The 22492-nt window shown below is 41.5% G+C and overlaps 1 protein-coding gene across 4 annotated transcripts in view; it reads left to right on the top strand.

Moving 5' to 3' along the window:
- Window positions 1-251: 251 nt before the first annotated feature.
- The window catches only part of CHST9 (carbohydrate sulfotransferase 9), a 93183-nt gene continuing 70942 nt past the window's right edge, over window positions 252-22492 (top strand). Inside the window, exons 1-4 of one of the 4 annotated variants that reach the window (XM_068932424.1) lie at window positions 259-345; window positions 847-1056; window positions 7305-7341; window positions 7850-8058. In XM_068932424.1, coding sequence (XP_068788525.1) covers window positions 7959-8058 — 100 coding nt within the window. In that variant the 5' untranslated portion in view covers window positions 259-345; window positions 847-1056; window positions 7305-7341; window positions 7850-7958. Of the gene's footprint in view, window positions 346-846; window positions 1224-7304; window positions 7342-7849; window positions 8059-22492 lie in introns of those variants that run through there. The other 3 variants (XM_068932422.1, XM_068932423.1, XM_068932425.1) reach the window with 3 other exon arrangements.

Raw genomic sequence — 22492 nt, 5'->3', positions numbered from 1 at the left:
TCTAGACGGGGTCGGCAAAAGGGCAGACAGAGGAGGAAATGTTTTAGTTACCTGCCTTGGCCGGGGGGGGTCCCGTCCGACCCGTCCCGTCCCTTCGCTCGGCCCGAAAGTTTTGCAGCGAAAGTTTGCGCTGCAGAGGCGCCTCCCTGAGCCGCCCCCGCCGCCCTTCACTGACCTCTCCGCGGATAATCGCCCGGCCGCGGAGCCGCCCCGCGCCCCTGTGGGCGCCGCCGGCAGGAGCGTTGCCGGCCGCCAGGCGGGGGAGCGGAGCGGCGCGGAGCGGAGCGGCTCCGCGGCGGCGGGCGGGTGCTGCGCGGCGCGGAGCGGCTCCGCGGCGGCGGGCAGGTAAGGGGCCGTCCGCGTACGGTCGGGCTGGGCGCGGGGTTTTCCTCGGCCCCAGCGCGGGCGGCTCCGCGGGTGCCTCGGGCGGTGCAGAGCGGCGCGGCGCTGCGGGCGGCTCCGGCAGCCCCTGCCCGGGCACCGGCGGGACGAGCCGCGGAGGGTCGCGCTAGGAAGCCCCGCGTGTTACGGGATCGGGAACAAACCTGAAAAGTTTAGGTGGATCCTTTCGCTCCCCGGCTGCGGCACCGTGCAAGGCAGCGCTCCGCGGGTGTGCCAACTTTTCTGCTGACCCCTTCACCTTCTTCCCCCCCCCCCCACCCCACCCCAATCGTCGCACAACAGAAATCTGGAATTCAGGGCTTGTCTGCAAAATAAAAAAATAGGTAGTATTGCCTGTACATTTTAAGCAGCGGAGTAGTGATTGGGGCAGAGCATGGGTCTACTTGGCATACTAATAACACATTGGTTCGCTGCAGTCAAACAGGTTCCTTTATTTGAATTTAGCAAAATTAGAAGAAGATCCTGCTTTTGGCACCATCCGTTTTGTGATCTCCTCCATCCTAAAGGCAACAGGAAAAGTCCACCTCTGACCCCTCCTGGAAGATTCAGAGCTATCAAGCTGCTCTCTCGTGAGCCCTGCTTCTGTTTTAACTTTCCGTAATCCAGGTGACTTTTCTGGGACTGCTTGCTTGCTGCATGCTGCACCTGAGGCAGGTAAGAGCTAAGCCTGCCAGCCCCTCTCTTTGTCTGCTCAGGTGCTTACTGCTGTAGGGTCTCCCCCTCCTCACTGGGGGCTACTATGAAAAATAATACTTTTTTTCCTTTTGATGTAAGAGTGTCTCATGCAGCTGTAGAATGACACCCTTGATACTGAATTTTCGGTAAACTGGAATATTCAGTACCACTGGATTATCCTCTCCTTTCTCTATAAACATACAAAACTTTTCAAGAAGTTGATATGCTACTACTTAGGTGTATGACTACTCTGTATGTATCTGCTAATAGAAGGGCAGCTTTTGTTTGTTTTTGTAATGAAAAATGATTAGAACTGCAGCTTGAAGTTAACCTCCAAGTAGCTGACAGTCGCTGTACGGATTAAATTATATGATCTGCAGTTCAATCGGATTTATGTTTGAAGAGCAGGACCAGGGGAGTTGCTGTGTTGCTGAATGTACTCCGAAGCAGTGCGGGTACCATGAACTGCTTTCAGTTACCTTGTGCAATTCCTACAGAAGGGTTTAATGGCCTCAGAAGCCAATATGTGCTTCTTTACTAAAATGAGTCATGTTTATGTCTTTTGCTTCATTAAGGGGAGTTCTTTGGAAAAATATTTAAGGGGTAATGAGAAACTAGTGGCTTTAGTACGTTAAAATTGGCCGAATCAGATGCAAAACATATTTACTTTGTCATATAATTTGTTATGTATGCTCTAAAGTGCATTAATAACAAAACATAATTGTTGTAATAACATTGAGGTCTGTTATGTAATAAGGGAGAGTGAAATAGAAGAATGCTAAATATGTGTGACTTGGCTGGGTAGAAGTTGCTCTGGTGATGCTAGTGCTTGGAATTTCCTGATTGTTCTTGAAACTTTTAATTCTAATTTTAATTTTTGAAGGGGCTTTATTGTTTTAGGGTTTTCTGGGGGTGAGGTAAGGATGTACACTTTTTTTAAGCTGGTGTCTCCTTTGAAAGTAAATCGCTACTTATTTTGCACAGAAGATCTTATGATTTTTGTCTTAAGAAAATTTTGTTGTAGAATTCCATAATGGGATTTGCAAGGTTGGTAGGTAGTAATCATATGTTATTGTGGGTGGTAAAAGTTCTGCAGGCTAAAGGATGTCTTCAGTTACACTTGGACACAGCCTTCTTACAAGTGGCTCTTCAGAATACAAAGTTGCTGAGGTGCCAGCGGTGGGTTGGGATAGGCTGTTTTTCTCTCTTTGGCACCAGCTACTGAAGTCCTGTCTGTCAGAGGGTGGCAGAGAAATTCATCACTGCCCTGCCCTGTTCTCAGCCCTGCAGTGAGGCCTGTCAGATAGCTAACCATACTCCCCTGCTCTCCCCGAGAGTCCTGTGGACCAAAAGGGCTACATTATGATCATTTTTTTCATTATTATTATTCTTTTGTAGTCAGGGTTTATATCGGCATTGGCCATGTTCATTCCCGTAACATGCCTAGTAGAACTGAGTTTGATTGTCTTGATCTGGTCATGCACTTAGTGCAAATTTCTGTAAGGATTTTGACTTCACCCAGCTGTAATACTCCATTTAGCTTGCTGCAATGAGAAAATGGCCAGTATTGTATGTTTATTCATAGCCACTGTTTGAATAAACCACTGCCTGATATGAGGTACTGTGTGAGCATTGTTAAAAGCTGGGGCTGTGCCTTCACGCTTTTATGGTGAAGCCAGAAAGTTGATGTGTGGAAGGTGGGAAAGGTGATCCTGGACGATATGTGTGGAGTAGGGCATGTGCCAACAGATGAGGAGCAGGGGAGGAGAGCATGTCTTGCATTGAGAAGACTCTCCTTGCCTCCTTTTGCTGCCCGAGCTGAAAGTAGCCTGGGCTGGTGTCCAGGAGGACATTCCACAGTGCAAAATTTCCCTGTTGTGATAATCAAGTGGAGGCATCAGCCCATGTATTGCTTCTTGGGGTAAAGGCGGAAGGAACAAAAAATGAATGTGAGCCGTGAAAGGTTGTTGTAGCTTTCTGTATCCTTTTTCCAATTTGCTTTTATTAATTCAGGTCTGTCTGAGGCGATGCAGAGCTAGTGAGTAAGTATTTGTGGTAACCTGCAGTAACATGAATACTTTGACCATTGTAAGGAGAGTCTGTTTTTTCATCAGTAGTCTACTGACTAACCACTAATCATCATCTTTTTTTCAGATAAAGAAAAGAAGGTGAAAGAGAATGGAAAAGAAGGGTTTGTAAATACTTCATGAGACAAACATACTTTACTTTTATATATTTTTGATTTCTGAACTAGGTGGTGGTGAGGAAGAGAGTGGCAAGGAAGTTTCAGGTTAGCCAGACATATTGCAACCAAATGACATAAGTTTTGTGTGTGGTCTGAAATATCAAGAAGCCAGGAACAGTACCTGAGTACTGTATTTCACTGGCATGGACTGGCCCTAAAGGTGCCTCTTCTCAGTTGCAAGTGTATTTTCTTCTCAAGAGAAAGGTGGATGACTGAGGAATCAAGCCAAAAGCGGGAGGTGCTGTCTTCCTCGTTTTGGGTGGCCATGCTATTTCATTTTGTTTGTCTTGGCCTTATACAGGAATGTGCCTCTTTGAGCAGAGCCCAAAACATAAAAGGGAAAAATGCAGCAATTGTACGTTAGTGGAATGTGGATTCCTGAAACTCTGAAATCTGACAGTGGAATTAAACAATTTGCCTCCAAGTGAATGATTGGCCTCCAAGTGAATGATTATGAACTTGTCAGGTCTTGCTGCAAAAAGCTCTGTGTTGTCAACTAAAGCGTGTTATGTTGTTTCTGCCACGATAACTGTGCCTCCGTGAGTGATAAGAATGATATGTGGCAATGTCTCTGAGATAGTCAAAAGGGCTTGACGTTTTGAAGTGCATGGGTCATTGTGGCATTCTCTGCGCAAGCTCAAGTTGAAACAGATGCTTAAAAAGAGGTGGGTGAGGTTGGGCTAAAGAAGGAATTGAGTTCAGTGGAGGTAAGCAGGACGCATCAGTTTCTTAAGCTGTATTTAGTTTCCGTGTAGCGGACGTGCTGTCTAGCTATCACCCAGTGGAGCTGCGTTCCCCAGAATGGGAGAAAAAGAAAGATTTACAGCTAGTTAGGACACTGAACCCCCCTGTGGATTGCTCTTTTGGAAATACTTAGATTCAAAGTAATTACTTGTTTGTGCTTCCTTCACAGCTATAAGGGAGTATTAATCTTGATTAAAGAATCTTTGCAGGTATTTCCGCTCTCCCAGGATGCTGGAAGTGTTATGCATGATCTCAGCTTTCAGTGCTAGAACAGGCAATTTGTCAGTGCTGTGTGGCCGTTTTTAAAGTTTTTTTTTTTTTGGAAGACTCCCAGACCCAGACTTTCTTTTAATGCTTCTATGACTTTTTTTTTTTCATATATGGGTGACAAATCACTGTGTTAAACAAGTTAAATGAACTATTCAGGCTGAAAAGCCATTAAAAATCTTATAAGGTAGAAGAGCATCTTCAAATTTCAGGGTATTTTAGCGTTTATTGTCTGACCTATGTTAAAATAGGTAGTCTTACTTAAAATTAATCTCATTTTAAACATGGCCTGAACATAAAGAATATAATTTCACTTAAATTTAAACAGGTTAAACTGATTACAAGTAGCATGTAAACTCCTGATACAAAGATAATTGTAATGACTGTGATGGTGGTGTTATTGTTTGGGGATGTGGCTATATGTACGACACCTAAGATAAATTGGCCATGAGGTTTTTCTTTCTCTTCTTAGCATTCTTCTGTAGTTTAAAAAGAAAGGAGGGGTGGAAAGCATCTTAAACTACCATTTTTTTGGAGGGATTCTCACCTCTTCAAAACTGAAATAATCCTAGTAAAAAAAAAATTCCCTACTAATGTATTAAGTTGCTTGACACTACTGATTTTTACTGTGTGTCTGAAAAGTGATAATGCAAGGCTTGTAGCTAGTCCTGCATGCAACCCCTGAGCTATATATTGCGTATAGACCATCCTGTGTCATGAATGCATATAGTAGCTGGGATTGCTTGAAGAAAAAAAACTGCAGGCACTTTTCTTGGGTAAGTCTATTGGAGGCTGTAGTTTGGTAAACCAGTGCTTGCCCGCTTCCTTTGGCAGCAAGGTCCTCGTTTCATCTTTCTGGAGCAGTTTTCAGCTAGATCAGTTTGAGTGCTACTGTGCAGACTTGTGAGCGCTCGTGCTGGCTGGGCGGGCAGGGGCGATGAGAACGAGTGGCTGGGGTGAGGAGCAGTGCCAGCCTGCACACGTATGGCCTGTTCATGGAGCTGTGGGCCAAGATACTGAAAGCAAAGTGTCATTGTGTGGCCTGAAGAAGCATTTCTTGCCCACCCGAGGACACCCTCTCGGAAAGGAGAGCTGAAAACGCAAGTGAAAGTCGCAGAGAGTCAGAGATAGAAACAGAAGTGACAAAATTACAAAAGCTGGCTTATTTGGAAGCATGCCAGCATTCACCATGAGTATCTGGATTACTTCCTTTTTGTAAGGAGAAAGTTATGAATCCCAAATACCTTTTCCAAAAGAAACTGATTTCCAGTTTCTGCTACCTGCAGTTTAATTTCTTTCTTTCAAAGATATTTGTTCCGACCTGTAGAGTATTCAAATGTCTTTTTAGATCTAGATGCTGTCAGTGAACAACATGTTATGTGAACAACATAGCTTTTGTTTGGGCGAAAAAAAGTAGAAGAATTTTGTATTTGTTCGTCCTTTAACTGTAAGTGTTCTTGAAGCGTTGATCGTGCTGGAAAGCTGCTATCTGGTTAGCAGAGCAAGCTCAGGCGGCCTGCAAACAGCCTATTTGCTGCAGGACTGAAGTTAGGTGCAGAGATTGGCAGCACAGACCCAAGTAAACCTGTTGGCATAGATAAGGAAGCCTGGAAGTCTGAGACTGCTGAGAGCGCTGGAGAAAAAGGTGCAAGTGATAGCAGCTAATAAAGAGCTTGCGGGAAGGAGATGCTGCTACCCCCACTCAGGCAAAAGGCATTTCATGAAGAATTCCCCAAGCATTTTCTTTTCTTTTGTCCAGTTTTCACTGCTGCTTTCCAATGAAATGCAATATAATAGCTGCAGCCAGGTATGCAGGGAACATAGGTATGTAGGAAACAGGTATGCCCTCTGTAGGGAATTCCATCTCTGCAGAATTAAGGCAGAAAGAACTATATGGAATTAAAGCCCCTACTTCCCTTCCTTCCGTGTTCCATTTTTGAACAAGTTACTTCATGACCTATATGAAAAAAGACTTCCTTTTATGTGCTGTTAATGTTTAGTTATCTATCTGACTATAGAAAAATTGTATATAAAATGTTAAATACTTAGAAGTATGGTTTACCTTTTCAGCAACAGATTTGCAGGCAAGTTTGTGCTTCATAAAGAACTCCTTTTTTTTATGGCAGAGTACTGAAAAAATTCTGTAAAGTTCTGAATACCATTTTGTTGTTCTTGGAATCTTTTATCTCTTAGAAAATGTAGTTACTTTTTCATTCAGCTATTCTTAATAGACGTTCCTATTAAACCTTATGTGTATGTGTATTTTTTTTAGAAACTCAACAATTAGAGATGTGGCAGTGCTGAGTTATTTAAAATACAAACTTTGGGAATGCGAAATATTTGTACATTTCAGAATAACTGTTAAATGTCTACATTTTTTTCTGTTTATTTGAATGCACATATAATTTAGTTCTGTTCTTTCAATAGACTTCTCTTTCAAATATCTTTCAGTATACTGTTGTCCTTTAGAAGCTTAAGTTTCTCATTGCATTCTTTGCTGTAGTTTATTAGAAACTTCTATCAGATACTCACTCACAAGGGTGGTCACTGTGTTGAATTTCAATTTTTGTTTCCCTGCCTGTGCAGACTAGTTTAACAGCTACTTTTCAGCTCCTAGTAACCTGCTTTCAAGGAGAACACATTCTGGTATGGGTTAAAAAGTTGCCTTTTTTAATATATTCTACAGCATCTTCTATGTTCTGTTGTTATAAATGGAATTTTATGACCCCTTAGTGGCAGAGGCAGCACATTTGGTAAATTTCTTCCTTCTTCTGGGGCCCTTTGCTGTGCCACAAAGAAACCTTTTTGATAAGATTTTACGTTTGATCTTATTCCCACTGAGGTTAGTGGCAAGAAACAGGTTTTTGACGAGTCTTTCCCCTGTTGCAAAGTGACTGGGTAAAAGAGAGTATCCATATATTCCCTTTGTGCAGGCCAAGTTATTGATACCATCCAATGCTGATTTTTGCAGGTTTGGAGAAGGTCGATTTTTGGATTCATGTTTGTGGGTAAGCATTAGTTATAATTCCCCAGAGCGTAGGCTGACCTTGTGGTGAGGTGTTACGAGCAGAGCCATTGTGCAAGGGTGACTGCACAGCCTTGCAAAGGGCCGCTTGCACCAGCTCCAGCAGCAGAGATGCTGGATTGCTGCCTGCCCAGGTATGATAGCACCAGCACGCACCCTGGTCGCCTGGGGAGGGCTCTGGCTGTTGCCGCAGCTCCCAAAGTGTGGCAGTTTGTGGGCAGTGGTGTGTTAGTGTGACATCTGGGGTGTTGGCACCTTCCGTCATCCTAGACCTTAGTGTCCATCTGCATGGAGGTGAAATGGTATCTGAGGTAACTTCTGCTTTGAACTCATTGAGGTGTACAAAGGATGTCGAGATTCTGAACAGAAATCAAAGCATTAGAAAAAATAGCTTATAAGAGCCGCACCTTATATCTTGTACACTGTTTAAACAGCTTCTGAAGTGGTGAATAAAGTAAGATAAGAACTAGCTGCATCTCTTACTATTCCAGGTCAGTGTCTCAGGAAAAGGTACTGAAGAAGATACAGGCACACTGAAAACCTGTGGAAAGTGAACCATGCGTCCTTCTGAAAGCTGAAAAGCAGCCCTCTGGTAGGGTCATGAACCTAAGACAAGTCTTTGTGTCTGTACTGATGTTTGGAGTAGCTGGTCTACTCCTCTTCATGTATCTGCAAGCTTGGATTGAAGAGCAACATACAGGTACAGAAGGTTTTTTGTTTTTTGTTTTTTTTTCCAGTAATTGCATCTGTTACATTAAAGATTTGTGTTTTTAAAAAAAAAAAAAATTAAGTGCTTTGTTCAATATTTGTGAATGGTTGGGAGAAGTCTTCCCTGTTTGGCAGTAGAATGATATTAGCAACAGCTTTGTTTTAATTCTTTAACATCCTACATTATGAGGCAAAGGAATTTTGGTAGAATTCATGTAATGCCTTATAGGCACAAGTGAACTTCTGGGCACCAGTGCTCACTTGGAATCATCCTATACCTATCCAGGTTTTTGTTTGCTAGCATTTTGGGGTTTTTTTTTTTTGTTTTTTTGAAACAGAGTTAGATACTGGATTTGACAAGCCTTTTCTGTGTATAACATCAAAAGCAGATGGAAAATTCAGGTACGTTTGTGTTAGCACATGGCTCAGGATTACACTTCTGAGCTGAATGTCTGTTGTCTGCATTTACCGTGCTTTGGTTTGGACCATAGGGTGGTCTGGATTCCTTTTTGGATAAAATTAAAACAGGAGAGGCACTTCGGTCTCTAATGGATGCTCAGCTCATGGGACCAGTCTAGAGCTAGTCTGAAGTAAAAACTCCTGAAATGTCACAGGGTGGATTTCAGGACCTCAGCACCAACTCTTTCACTCCACTGATCTGCTCCTATTGTACCAAATTGCTTGATGACGTATCCGTAGTTTTAGTTTTATATTTGTGGGGCATTTTTTCCCCCCATTAAAAATACGGAATGTTCCCAACTTGTTACGATCTAGTGACTTTTATATCCTCTTATCTCAATTGCTCAACTTCCTTTTCCTCTGTAAAACACTTACTTTGTAGTATGCTGAAACTATTGTGAAGAAATACATCTGTAAAACCACTTCAGTCTTTCAGGTTTATTGGTCTGTGCTTTTATTCTGCAAAAGCTGTTAGACTCTAGTAATCTATGTTTTAGGGGGCGGAGAAAGGGGAGCGGAAATGTAGTTTCTTGTCCCTGCAACTCTTTGACAGTGATCTTGAGTTTTTTCAAGTAAGTGTAATGATCACTTCATTTATCTCAACCTATTAATGTTTCTGGGGTGGTCCAACATATTTACAAGAAAAACAACTGTTAAATCAGGAAGTAGAGATTCTCTGTGGAAATGTTTCTTTTGATACTAGGGTGTTGACAGAAGTACGTAGAGCTGCAGATGGAGTCTTCCTTGAAAATCTTCTCAGGAATGTAAAGGGCAAATATCCGTACTTTTAAGTTAGTTCAGGAATGTAGATGATGTTTGTAGATTATTGATTTATTTACTTGCTAACATTCTTCACATTCCTTGCATCTTTTATAATCTTGAAGTTAACCTTTTTTTCCTTGCAGCGCTCCTTGTTTCTCTTCTTCAGTGTGATTTCCCCCTTTTTTTTCCTTCTGTGTGTGTACATATACCAGTAAAAAGAAACAGGAAAAAATCAAGAGGGTGTTAGAAGATTAAACTGAAAACTGTGTACCTTGGGTCAACAAGATGTTTTCTTGGGGATTTTCTCTTTGATGTATTGCCATGATGCTCTTCAGGAGAGACGCTACTCCTTGTGCAAGTGCTTCATCAATGTGTGAAAACGTCTCTGTAATAATAACATAGAAACAATCAGAATTAACAGAGTAGTTAGCTTAAATGTAACGGCAGTTTTGAGTGGCCCTTTATCTCATTCGTCTCCTGTTGTGACAGCACTTTGGCAAGAACCCCTATCCAAAAAAAAGAATTTTTACTTTCTCTACAGCAGCTAGGTCTTACCATCAAAGAGAGCACAGAGAAAAATCATTCTTTGATGTCTGCTCTTTCCTTTTTCTCTTCCAATTTAACATATACAGAGCCATTTTTTTTTATTTCTAACACCTGTATTGCCTCTAAACCTTCTGCAGCTCAGTTCTCCAGTGACCTTTCTCCTCTCTATGCTGCTTACAAGTTGCTACAGAATAAAACATGTTTGCATATTTATAATAGGCTGTAGTTTACCTGTGAGCATTTTGCACTTTTTTTCTGTGCTGCTGTGTTTTTCATGTTGCCATGTGTTCTACACTGTGGCTTTTGACTGGGGCGGCGATGAGCTCTGTTGCAGTTCTGGAGAGTCCCAAATGGACAAGTACCTTTACAAGGATTTTATGTGCTCCTTTAATCGTGTCAGTAGTCACACAGCTGTAAGACAGCTAGAGTTTCAATCCGCAAGTGGCAGGGCGTGTGATTTGATGTTCTATTAAGAAACGGAAAACGTGCTTCGTGCTTCTGAACTGCCACTCAATGAGCCTGTAGGGACAAGTGTGTTTACAGGCAGAACTGTTTTTTATCTTCCATGGTGCCCTACTCAAAACCTACACGAATCATAACTGCGTTAGGCTGCTGAAAGATGGAAAGTTGGCGCCGTTTGAGTTTAGAGAAGTATCTGTTTGGCACCGCTGAGCTGCTGCTGCTGCTTACCACCCCACTCCTCTGAATGTGGAGCCTTTATAAACCAAGATCACTGGGACAGGCACTAAATTTTATGTGATTGTTGTTCGCAGTGTTCATGCTTATTTCTCAGGCTCTCCTAGCTCAAATGTAAGTGATTTCCAGTAAGATGTAGATTTCATGGGAAGTCAGAAAATCATATGGTTCCTTATTAGTGTTCATCCTACTATTCTAAAGTCAGAATATTTACTTACACTCTTAGCATTCTCATCACCACCTCTCATTTTTCTAGCTGTTTGTACGCTCTTACAGTAGACCTAATGCTGCTTTTTCTCCTATATTTTTTTCTCCCCTTTTTTCCATTCTCTCTTTATACTCTTAAGATCTTTGAGATCTCAACAGTGATTGGATTCTTCTCCTTGTCTTTCCCCCCGCACTTGACCCAGTATTCTTTGACATGGCTTTTCTAATCTAATTTTGCAGACTTCCCTCATCGCTCACATTTATCCAGCCCAGGAACAGCTTCACTAATCTTGCATCCTGTCCTTCTACTTCTGCTACACCCATAGGCTCAGGAGGTGAGGGCAGCTCTCGCCTCAGCCATGTCTTCTGCATCCTCCTGCTGTGCTTGGACACTTTGTGCTATTTCTAGTCATCTTCATTGTTCTTTGTACTCTGTCTATCAAAAAAAGGGCAAATTTTCAGTTAGAAGCAGGGCTGCTAGCTTCATAGTGGTTGTCTGAGGGCTTTTTAGAGAGAGGTTTGCAAACTGATAGTACAAGCAGGTTTCCTGGTCTGGCTCTGCGGGTGGAGTGCATGATGATGAGTCCTTCCTCCCTGGGAATAGCAGAGCCTGTCTGTCGGGGGTCTTCAGTTGCCCTCAGCTGAGTAGTGGGGAAGAAGCTTGTACAGAACAGCTCAGGTCTAGTGCACATATGATATGCTGACACATACTAATATTATGCAGGTGAAAATGTTATTGAAATCAACATTGATAATGTAAAGTATATGGAGTACTTCAGGTGCATCATTTTAAATGAAGGTGATGTTTATTCAGCTAAATCGTACAGCTTTGCTTTGATGGTTCTCCATACTGTCTTACGTTCTTCACTGAAAGCATGCAGTGCTGTGGCATGGATTAAAATGCAGTGGCTGTTTATTGCATGCTTATTAATTTCTAGGTTTATTAATCTTATACAAGGGAAGCAAACTAGTGGATGTTCCACAGTTGGTGTCCTATTGCCTCATATGTTTTATACGATGAGGCACCTGAATTATGAGAGGGAAGGACACTTGTGTTTTAACCCTGCTGAGTTACAGACTTGAATCAGAGCTTTAAGTTAAGGATTCTGATTTTGTACTTTAAAACTTTTCATTTTGGGCTGATTACTACAAAATAATCTGTGAATATCTTGATGAGTAGATCTGTATGCTGGGCTTGTTGAGTGTGTGTTTTGTTGCATTTTTCTTTCTCTTCTCAGTAGTTTATGTAATTCTTTGTTATCAAGTATTCCTAGTGATTTCACGACTACCAAGGACTACTTTGGTGTTTCACAGGCTGAAGTATGAGTAGTGATTCATTTGAAAAGGGCTGCACTGCCTCTGTCCTCCCATACGTTTCTAGTTCCCGAGGGTGGGAAAATCTGCGTCTTCTGTTCCTCAGCAGCTCTGTGTCTCACCTTAGAGTTGCCAGGCTTTTTGTGCTTTTTTTTTTTTTTCTCCTCCCTTTGCAGAGCATCAGTGTGGCTGCTTTTCTTTTTTGCCATGGAGTGAGGTTCTTAGCAGTCAGAGTGTCCCTAGAGGCAGGCTAGGGTCAAGTGAAGGGTAAAGAGCAAAACTGTGCTTGAAACGCCTTTTTCTTTGGGACCTTGTTGACCCTTTAGTATGTGGAGATGGTGGGCTCTGAACAGTCAGTGTGTGCCTAGGCAGCATTGTGCAATCCACACACTTTCCTGCAATGCTGTCCATCGAGCTCCTGAGTAGCTTCATCATGCAGAGCCCTTCCCCTATTCCTCAGGCCACAGCTCTTGCATTTTTTGAAGAATCTGAAGAACCTTCATCACAAATTAGAATAAAAAATTCATTTTAAGAAATGTTTGAAATTCTGTAAAATGGAATGAGCTTTCTCAGTTCAGTCTGCCCTTGCTAGCTGCCAGTGCTAGCTATCCAGGCTGTATCTGTGCTACTTGGTGTATGAAGGTGGGCTCTTTTTCCCCAATCTGCTACACCTGGTAGCCTAGGGGCATCTTCTGGGTCCATGGAGCTGCTTCTTCTTTTTTTTTTTTTTTTTTTTTTTTTTAGGCTCTAAATAGCAAACGAATGTGTGTATACCCGCATACTGTTTGTATGGATTGATTTTTATTTGAAACTTGCCTAAATGGAGCAATGGTCACGTGGCTTAAAGGACAGCTCACGTGAAATGAATCATGAAGGAAACTGTTTACACTGAAGTCATAGCTTTGCCAGGCAGTCTTCAGCAAATACTTAATATACTAGTATATTTGTAGAAACCAGGTTTGTAAATAAAGGAGAAAAGGGCTTTGCTTAATAATGGATATTAAATTGATATTAATGATGAAAAATGTAATTCTTTTAGTAACCCTGGAATATTTCTTTTGTAGAAGTCTTAGGTAGTTCGTGAGAGTCTTGCCTACCCAGCTGGAGAACGCTTCCGATACAGCAAAGTAAATCTTTCTGGTTTACAATTCCGCATTATTAATGAAGTTGTTCTTCTGGATTTATTCAGGATTTATCCTTCTGGTCAGAATATGGTGGCTTGTGTGTGCAAATTTTTATTTGTTCTTTAAGTCTACCTCATTATTGGCTTGAAGCACAAAAGAAAGGTTTTAATGGGATCAATAAATGCCTCCTGGTGAAAGTTTGTAGTGTTCTTGAACAAGTCCTAGATACACTACTAGGTGAATTTGACCATTTGGCTTAAAACAGTGCCCCCCCCCCCCCTTCTCCTTTTAATGGATGTAATCTGCAAGGAGTAAACAATTTTATTTGGACAAAAAGTATCTGTTTATAAACATGTAAAGGCTGATCTCTTGTAAAAATGTAATAATTTAAAAAGCCAGTAAGGGGCTAGTATAAGAAATAGCAGGTTTTCGGAGGTGGTGAATGTAGAGACTCATCCTATCTTCAGCAGAAGTAACCCCCCCCCAATTTTAAGAAAATAAAGTTTAAATTTCATATGCAGCATGTTAACAAGGCTGTGTGTATAAGGATCATATGTTCATAAGGATCTTCTTCCTAAGTCTCACTGCTTGATGAGTCCCTCAGTCTTGCACCTCCTCTCATTTTACGTTTCACTTTCCTATAGCTAAATATTACATCCAATTTTATAAATCATAATTTTAAGAAAGAAGTTCCTAACATGCTGTTTTCTGCAGTGTGTTAGGGAAGAGCGTTTCTGAGTTGGTGGTGTGTTTTAATCCTTTGGTATTTAGCTTCCTTGTTCCAATGGTATGAGAGAAACTAAATGGATGGCTTTTGTGGGCTCCTCTCAGCAATATATACAATAACATACTTAAGCGGAACTTGATGCCATTTCACTTACTAATGTGTTTAAGCTATTGATAACCCACCCAACCTTCTTAATATCTAGTGCACAGAATTCTACTTCTAACAAGGTGTCACGCATATTTTGATTGTACTGAAGACAACTAAACGTACTATTTCCTGCCTCGTTTTGAATAGGCCTTTACAAGAAACTCCTGCAACTAACTTCTAGCTGTAAGTATATAACTGAGCTGATTTCAGAATGTTTATTGTAATTACTACTGGAGGGTCGTCTTGGCTTGAGATTTGAACACTTAGGAAGTACATTGTCCTCTCTTCTGAGAAGGCTGTATATCACTTACGCCATCTTCAAAGTGCTCTTTTGAGTTGGATCTGAAACATCTAGAGGTAGTCTTCATCCCGTTCTCCAGTTATTCAGATCCTTGCAGCAGAACAGCTAGATAACTTTTGTAAATACTGCTTTATATGGAGCCCTTAGCAATTATTTTTTCTATTGTGCAAATGCACAGTGTAGTTACTTGATATATCAGCTATTTCACTTTTGTATAGTTTGCTGACAGATGTGTTGTCATTCGGTGGTGTGGTCAGCTTTTGGTTATTCTCCAGAGTTTATTGTTGTTGTTTTTAATAACTTTCAGCTCATAGCGTCTCTTCAATTCTGGAGAGCCTTTTTCTTAAACACTGATCGTTTGGGCAGTGAAACTCTGCAGTCTTGTCTTCAGTGCATCAGTCGTATGACTGCAGTGCTGTTGGAGGCATATATGTAACTTTACAAAGCAAGAAGGCTGAAGATGTAATTTCTACATGGCAGGTCATAATTTAGAAATAATAATAAGAAAAGTTTGAGAGAAAAGTTGTCTCTGTTCCTGACTTGTTCCTTTTTCCTTAAGTGTGTTGCATGTTTTCAGAACAGTAAGTGATTGCTGCTGGAGTCCATTTCAGGCTGTTTACCTCTGTGTCTGAGGTTGGACCACTTTGATTTGTCACTTGATTACAGCTGCCCTGTTAGAACAAGTATTGTGGTCGGTGCAAATTTCAAGGGAGAACTTCAGGCTTAGTCTTTGTTTCTGTCTTTTTGCTTCAGATTCACTCATTTCCTGTTACTGTAAGCAGGTTATTGCTATAAATTAGGGATGATTCTTGTTTATCTTGCAGCAACCCTGAGATAAACAGACAGGTTACAAAGTAATGGGAGCCATTTCAATGTACAAGGGGTTGTTGTCCTTCAGACCACGTGTATGACTTAGCTGAAAAAAACTGATGTGTGTCTCAGGGAGCAAAAGGTTCAGAGAAGAAAAAAACTTCCTTTAACAGTTTGGGGCTTTTTGTTTGTTTGGTGTGTTGCTTTAATGAAATTTGTTTTAATTATTTTTTTCCTTTTATACTTTTAAAGGCAATCATCAAGCAGCATGGCACCATGATAATCAGCCAGGCCATCAGGTCTGGGTCCCTGCTGACTCAGGCACCTGCCTCGTATGCTTTCTATCTTTTTACATTATATTTATGTTAATAGCATAATCTAAGAAAAGAATGTTTCCACATGTTTATAGTATTTCTGTGGAAGGCATTTCATAGCTGTCAGTTTGAAGCTTGGAAGATTCATGTCACATCAGCGAATAGCATTTTCCTTCCTAACTCCTGCAGCCCTGAGCCCTGTGGATATATCTGTAGGAGCACTATAACTGTCTTTCGCACAAAGGAAGAGTGAGTTAAATCCTATCAAATGCTAGGCTAAGAAACTCCTTCAAATGATGTTCGTTTCTCTCCAAAGTGGGAGTCAGTGACCAAATCAGCTGAAAGATTCTTCTTTTTGTAAAACTGTAAGTATTCATTACTCAGGGAAACTGCAAAATACACTGCATTTTGAGTGTTTCCCTGTATATGGATGAAGCTGTCCCCAGTCATGTATCAGCTTCACTTGAGGTAAAGCAAAGGGAGTAAAATATCAGGCAATTAGTTTGGATTTTGACTGGTTTGATTTTGACATAGTGAAGATGTGCAACAGAGCCCTGCACTGCCTGGAAAGTCTTAGCTGGCCCTAACTGGCAACTTCGAAAACACTTTGCAACTTAGAAAATACTATCAGTTACAGTAGTTCTTTAGAAACTCCACTCCTTCCAGTTCAACTCCACCAAAATGATTGTTTCCTTACCACATTGCAGCCTCCTTGTGGTAGCTAAATCCAAGAATATCATTTGCCTCTAGGAAACTTCTCTGCTATCTGCTACAAAATAAATCTGCCACTTGCTGCCACTTTGAGTCAAGTTATTTTGTGTTTACACTGACCATGCAGCTTTCTATTGCATGATCCTGCCTGAAATTCACAGTCCAGTGCTTTAGTAAGGACTGTGCCTACTCAGCCTGATTTGGTCTCTTAATCCCCCAACTTCCTATCAGCCCACTTAGCACCATCTGCAAGGGACAGTGTGACAGTTATCAAAGTACCTGAGGGATGGTAGAGATCTTGCGGTTTGTGGGAGCAGAATAACAATATGAAGCAAAGAGGATTCAAAACCTCACATCATCTCCTTATAATTATTTCCCTACTTAAACTTCTGTAATAATCTTAAAAAAGGGGAGCAGGGGGAGGAGAGAGGCAAGGGCAGGACATGTCGTCAAACGCTAGCGCTTTCCAAAATAAGAGAGGAAAGAGGCGGAGGCAGTTGATGAGTACTTTGTCACTCTGTATTTGTGTGGGTTTTTTTGTTTTGTTTTGATTTGTTTCTTGCCTCAGGGATTCTGCAGCTTAGAAGGCCCTGGAACAGCAATGTGGGATACGTGGTAACTGGTGTTGAGACGCTGGTTGCAAAAAAATTAGGTTGAGATGCACAAAACTTGCTGTGGGCTGAGCAGGCGATGCCCACTAGAAGTGGGGGCACTGAGGGAATTTGCTTCAGAGCTGAGCCGCTGTACCAGTGATGGAGACACAACCTTTGCTGCTCCGACTCCCCTTCTGCTTCTGTCATGCCGAAAGTATTCCTGGCTTGGAAAGCAAACCCGTGATTTTCACCATTTCTTGGGTGCTTTTTTCTCTTCTCCTGCTTGCCTCCACCACAACTCCCCGGTTTGCCAGCTGTGCCGTGTTGCACCGTCAGCCCTGCTGGGAGGTAGGAGGCAGAGAAGCAGCTGCTTGCTTTGCCACCTCCAGCATGCTGGGTGGCCTGTGGGCTGCAGGATCCGTGTCCCTGTCTGGCACATGTGGGGACAGGCTGCCTGTTACTGGCAGCGGGGAGCGCTCTGCCTGGCCCTTGGGAAGGCAGTGTTGAAGCACAGTCCTGTGCGCTCGGCACAGGCTGTGGATGGTGCTGAGCTGGGGCTGCTGCTGGGCACCCAAAGGGTCTGCCTTGCTTAAGCCTACGGCACAGCTTCCTCCATCCAGCAGCTGCCCCTGTGCTTCAGTGGAGGGCTGTCCCTGCGGTCGACTGAAAGTATTGCCAGCATGTTCCCTGAAATCCCTAGCTTTTTCTGTCATGCCTTTTTCCAGCTGGTTCCTGTAGCTAGATCATCTTTGTCATTGAAACTATTGAAGAAACTGGTCTCGCTATAGTCTTTGACATATGGACCAGTGTAGTCTTGTTCCTGCCTACCTAGATGATGGCTATCCAAAGGAAAAAATCAGTCTCCCCTTCCTTGCTTAAAAAGGGCATGTATTTTGGCTACGGAAAGGCATAACTTAGTGCCTTATCTGTGGTTGATATTCCGTCTAATCACATGCGGTGAAATTCACCCCTCCAGCAAGACCTTATCACTGACCTGTCTTGTTCCTGCCCTGTGTTACCATGCTGTGCCCGGATACTGTTCACAAAAGCTGTAAGTGAACCAGCCGGTCAGTGGTTCTGACTTCCCTTGGACTCGTCAGATGTGAGAAATAACAGGTACAGCTCCATCAGCTGGCTTAAATTAAACAGCAGCAACAGCAACAACAGCACACAGCCTCCTCCCAAAAACAAAAGGATCTCTGGACTTCTATTAATGCTGGATTAAACACTTCAGCAGTATACTTTTAACTTTAAAAAGTTGCTACAGCAGAACACTGAGTCTTTTTGTTATTGTTGTTTTCTTGTTTTCCCCAGACTAAGTAGCAGTTTGGCATCAGGTCTAGCATTTTAACTCCAGCAGACTGTGGAGATTGTGATTTGTTTACTTCTGTCTTGATCCACTGCTCATTTGGTGCAGCTGAGCCTGGCCTTTGAAGGTGATTCTGCAGTTTTTCCAGCAATTTTGATCTTCCTTTGGGTGCTAGGTAACATAATTAGAATACTTTGGCTTTTTGGATGTGGTGCCTGTGTGTGTGTTGTGACTTTCTTTTCTTTTCTTTTTTTTTTTTTTTTTTAACTAAAAACTGCTTTAATCCTGATATGCACAAGCCCAGGAAAGTCATGGGCTTTGGAAAATTAGGTTTCTTCCTGGGAAACAGAGATAACAAGGAGATACATGTATCCTGGCAAAGAATTTCAGTAGCCTAGAACATAATGGATGATGGCCTAATAGCCACCAAATTTGACATGCACCTCGAGGGGCCGTTTCTGCATGTCATAAACACTAGGCAACATTCAGAAGACTAGCTGAAGAGCAGCCTAAGGTTAAGAATAATCAGAATCAATATTAAATTTCACTGTGAGCAAATGCCAGGTGAAAGAAGAGGAGGTGTTAATTGATTTTGTTTAATGTGATTGGAAAGGAGCAGGTCATTTCAGTGCCAATTATAATCTAGCAGGAGAAGAACTTGCCCAACTGTGTGTGTGTAATGGCACAGATGGAGGAAGAAAACTTGTAGCTGTTAAAGGTCTGCAGTATTTTCTACCACAGAGATGTTATAATATAGACTTAATACAAGCATCTATTTAGAAATTGCTCAGTTGAATTGGGATTATATGGAGTCATGCAGTTGTGTCCCATGTATGTGCACATCACCTCTTGGTAAGTTATTTGCAAGAGGAAAGAGGGATTGCGGTTTTTATTTTTCATTATGATCATCTAGGGCAATGAGGTGCATGAGCTCTGTTAGCTGCAGCTGGAAGCACTCATTTGTGTTAAATACAGGAAAATATCAGTGCCTGATGCGTCACCATTCATCCACAAAATACATCTGTTAAGTGAAGAAGATGTGTTTAATGGGAAATAATGAACATGAACATTCTTCACAAAGGCAATTTTTCTCTGTCTCTTTTGCTCATATTTGGTATCCTTGCTTACACTTTTCAAAAGAACAGACAGATCCTAGGAGAAAGAAATGTTCCTGAATGCTGCTTTTAGTTGACAAAAATTCATGATTTCTCTGTCACTTTGACTTTGCGTAACTGTATTGTGTTTTCAGAGAATGGTACAGATTGGAGATAATGTTGTGCTTAAAAAAATGAAGGTATGCTCCTGCTGTCATGCAGCAGCTGATCGTTTCCAAACACACTACTGTGTTTGAGCTGGCAAGCCTTAACTCGAATAAGGGTCTCAGTTTCTTGGGTTAGGGTGGGGGTCGTGGATCTCCTCCTAAGAGATCTGTTCTCTGTGGCGTGCAAGCAGTGTTTTCTCTGCATAGGTGTGCAGATTCCCACTGCAAGATTCCCACTGTTCTCATTCATGTGGGAAGCCCGCTGTGGTGACTGCTTTTGGCAGCATTTCAGTAAGGATGCAAACATAGTGGTGTACGCTCTATGCAAGCTTCATGGGAAGGGCCGACGACTTCCCTGGAGATAGCACAATGTCAAGTCAGTGCTCTTAAAGGACAGCAATGGTCAGTAGAGAGCAAAGTGGCTGTTATTGATGGGCATTGGGAGGGGAAATGCCACCAACCTTTTTCCCTTGTAGAGGGCTTTGGAGAGAAAAAAAAACCCAAAACCCCAGCAAAGTGTTTGTGAAGCATAAGGAATGATATGGAGTTGATTATTGTAATTTTTTGATTTTTTTTTCCTTGCATTTGCTTTGGCCTATTACAGATGGCAAAATTAATTTCACCCTACTTCTTTTTTGTTACAATTTTGCACTTCAGTGCATATATTTTGAAGATGAACAGGCAGATGAGACTGGCCTTATGCAGGCGGAGGTAGTTACTGACAGTGAAGTATAAATACTTCATGATTTATTTAACCTATGAGCAGAAATTCTTTCCTGGTAAAATTAATCTGCAAATAGCTGAGGTATGCAGCCTCTTAAGTTATGATTGATCATGCAGTATAATGAAACTCTACTGGCCTCAGGTTTAAGACTGATGTACGTATAAATATAACCTGGATGAAGCTGCCAGATGCTATGACTGATAGGTGGGTTCAAGGTATCCTATGCAAGTAGAGCCAGACTTACCACTCCAGCTACCAAAATACGCATACTATGCAGCTTTAATATGCTGTAAATAAAACATAGTTTAGTTGGAAGTCAATTTAAGCAAAGACTCTTCTATAATAACAGATGCCATACTACAAATAAATAATCAACTCCCTTGAAAATTAGAGGTTGATCTTGATGTTTTAAATGGTCTAATCCCTGAGGACTAGTATGCAGTTAATGTATTCACATTAATTGCTTGAGAGGTCATCTGTTTACCTTTAACACACAAGACAAACTTCTTTCATATTCTTTCTCTTTCTCCACAAAAGTGAGTAGCGCAGAGCTTTTTTTCAAGGGCAGTTGACAGCTTGCAGTCTCTTGCTGTTACTGAGCGCCACAGGTAAGAAAGAATAAAAACCTCCAAGAAAGGATCAAAGGATCAAAAAGGCTAGTTCAGCCGGTTCAATAATGAGCTACTTAAAGCTGACATGTTGGCTAAGAAATGTGTTCTATTACTGTTTTCTTTTCTGTAATAAACCATAGGAAAATGGAAGAAATTCTAAAAGTGTCAGAGAAAAGTGAATGATTCCTTACTCTTCAATGACGGGAAAGGCACGTAAACCAGGCAATTACAGTCACTTCATTCTACCTTCATTATGAGAAGAAAAATTGCTAAACTTATTTTATACTACTACAGTTCTTATTTATTGTGCTTATTAGTATTTTTCATGATTACATACTACTTGGGTCCAGCACTATTTCTTGGCAGCTGCTATCACTAATTATTTTTGGTATTGACTTTATCGTTTCTCAGACGTCAATCATTAGTTAAATTCTCTGTCATTAAACCACATTCCAGTGACTCTAGTAAAAGACCAATGTCATTGCACAGCCATTATGAGGGATGGGAAATGCAGAATCAATATTGTAGGTCCATTATGACTAACCTGGCCAAAATGCTGGTTTTGGCTTTTGAAAACTTCTGATATTTCAAATTTTTCCAGAACTCAAATTCCTGCCATTGTTTCTTCTCCTGCCTTCTAAATAGTTGGAAGAAACTAATGCAGCTGCAGTTTGTGAAGGCTTACAACAGTGAATGTGTAGGAGTATCATCTTTTTTTAATGGTAAGAACTAAAAATACGTTCCTCATGTTTGCTCTGTGCCAAAAAGGTCTGTGCTGCAGAGCATGATGATGTTACAAGTAATCAATAAAACTACCAAGGATTCTTGCTTTTGTGATAGCAACACTGAAGTTTGACCAATTATAAATACTTCTGTGTACATTTCTACAAAGTCATTCCCTAAATATTTTTTTCAACTGTTTTTTTTTTCTCTGACCTGATAATACACTTGTACAGCAAGCATTTGTGGCATAGCAGTGATGTTTTCAGGTAATTATGTTGCTCTAGGCGGTCACATTTTGTTCTTAAATAAGTAACAATAAAACAGAGCAGATAAATATGTAGTATGTTTGTATGTCATATAATACCAAATACCCTGTCATCAGAAACGTTCATTGGAAACTGTACTATCTAGGAATGTTTTCCAACTGCTAATAAAACAAAATATTTGGTGTGGGGGAATGAGGCCTAATCTGAAATCTAAGCATCTAATGGAAAGTAATGGTAAGCATTTGTACATGGAGGCATCGCCTTTTAGCGATACTGGAGCTGGGGAAAGAGAGGAGAGCTGGAAGGAAGGCGAGGCAGAGACTAGAAGAAGGTAAAATAGGTATGGTGTTGTGACACTCAGTCCTTGAAAACACTGCCTGACCAAAAGCAACAAACTCGGCAGCTCAAAGAAAAGCAAAAAGCCCAAATCGGATTCCAGTAATTTTTCTTTTCTAATGAGGAGAATTTAATCAAGTGGTTCAAAAATAATCCTTTTAAGGAGGGATGTTTATGGTACGTCATAACGTAGTTCTAAAATATTAGATGCCCTGAATACCAGTGGTGCTGAGGGGTGGCATTTAAGCTGCTACAACCCTGAAAGCAATAGTTTTGAGGAGAAATGCTACTTACACTAAGCAGAGTGTAGCGGGCTAGCAAGGGGATCACCCTCTGCGATGGGAGACGTGAGGTCACCGCTGGCTTCAAATATCTCAAGCAGAGACTTGATAAAGCTGACTGCAGATAAGAAGGGGGAAAAAAAAAAACCTAAACCAGGTCAGGTCCAAAGGTTGGTCTAGCTTAGCATGCTGTCTCTGACTGTA

This window comes from Struthio camelus, chromosome 2, assembly GCF_040807025.1.
Source record: "Struthio camelus isolate bStrCam1 chromosome 2, bStrCam1.hap1, whole genome shotgun sequence".
NCBI lineage: Eukaryota > Metazoa > Chordata > Aves > Struthioniformes > Struthionidae > Struthio > Struthio camelus.
This window is presented reverse-complemented; position numbering and strand designations above follow the sequence as displayed.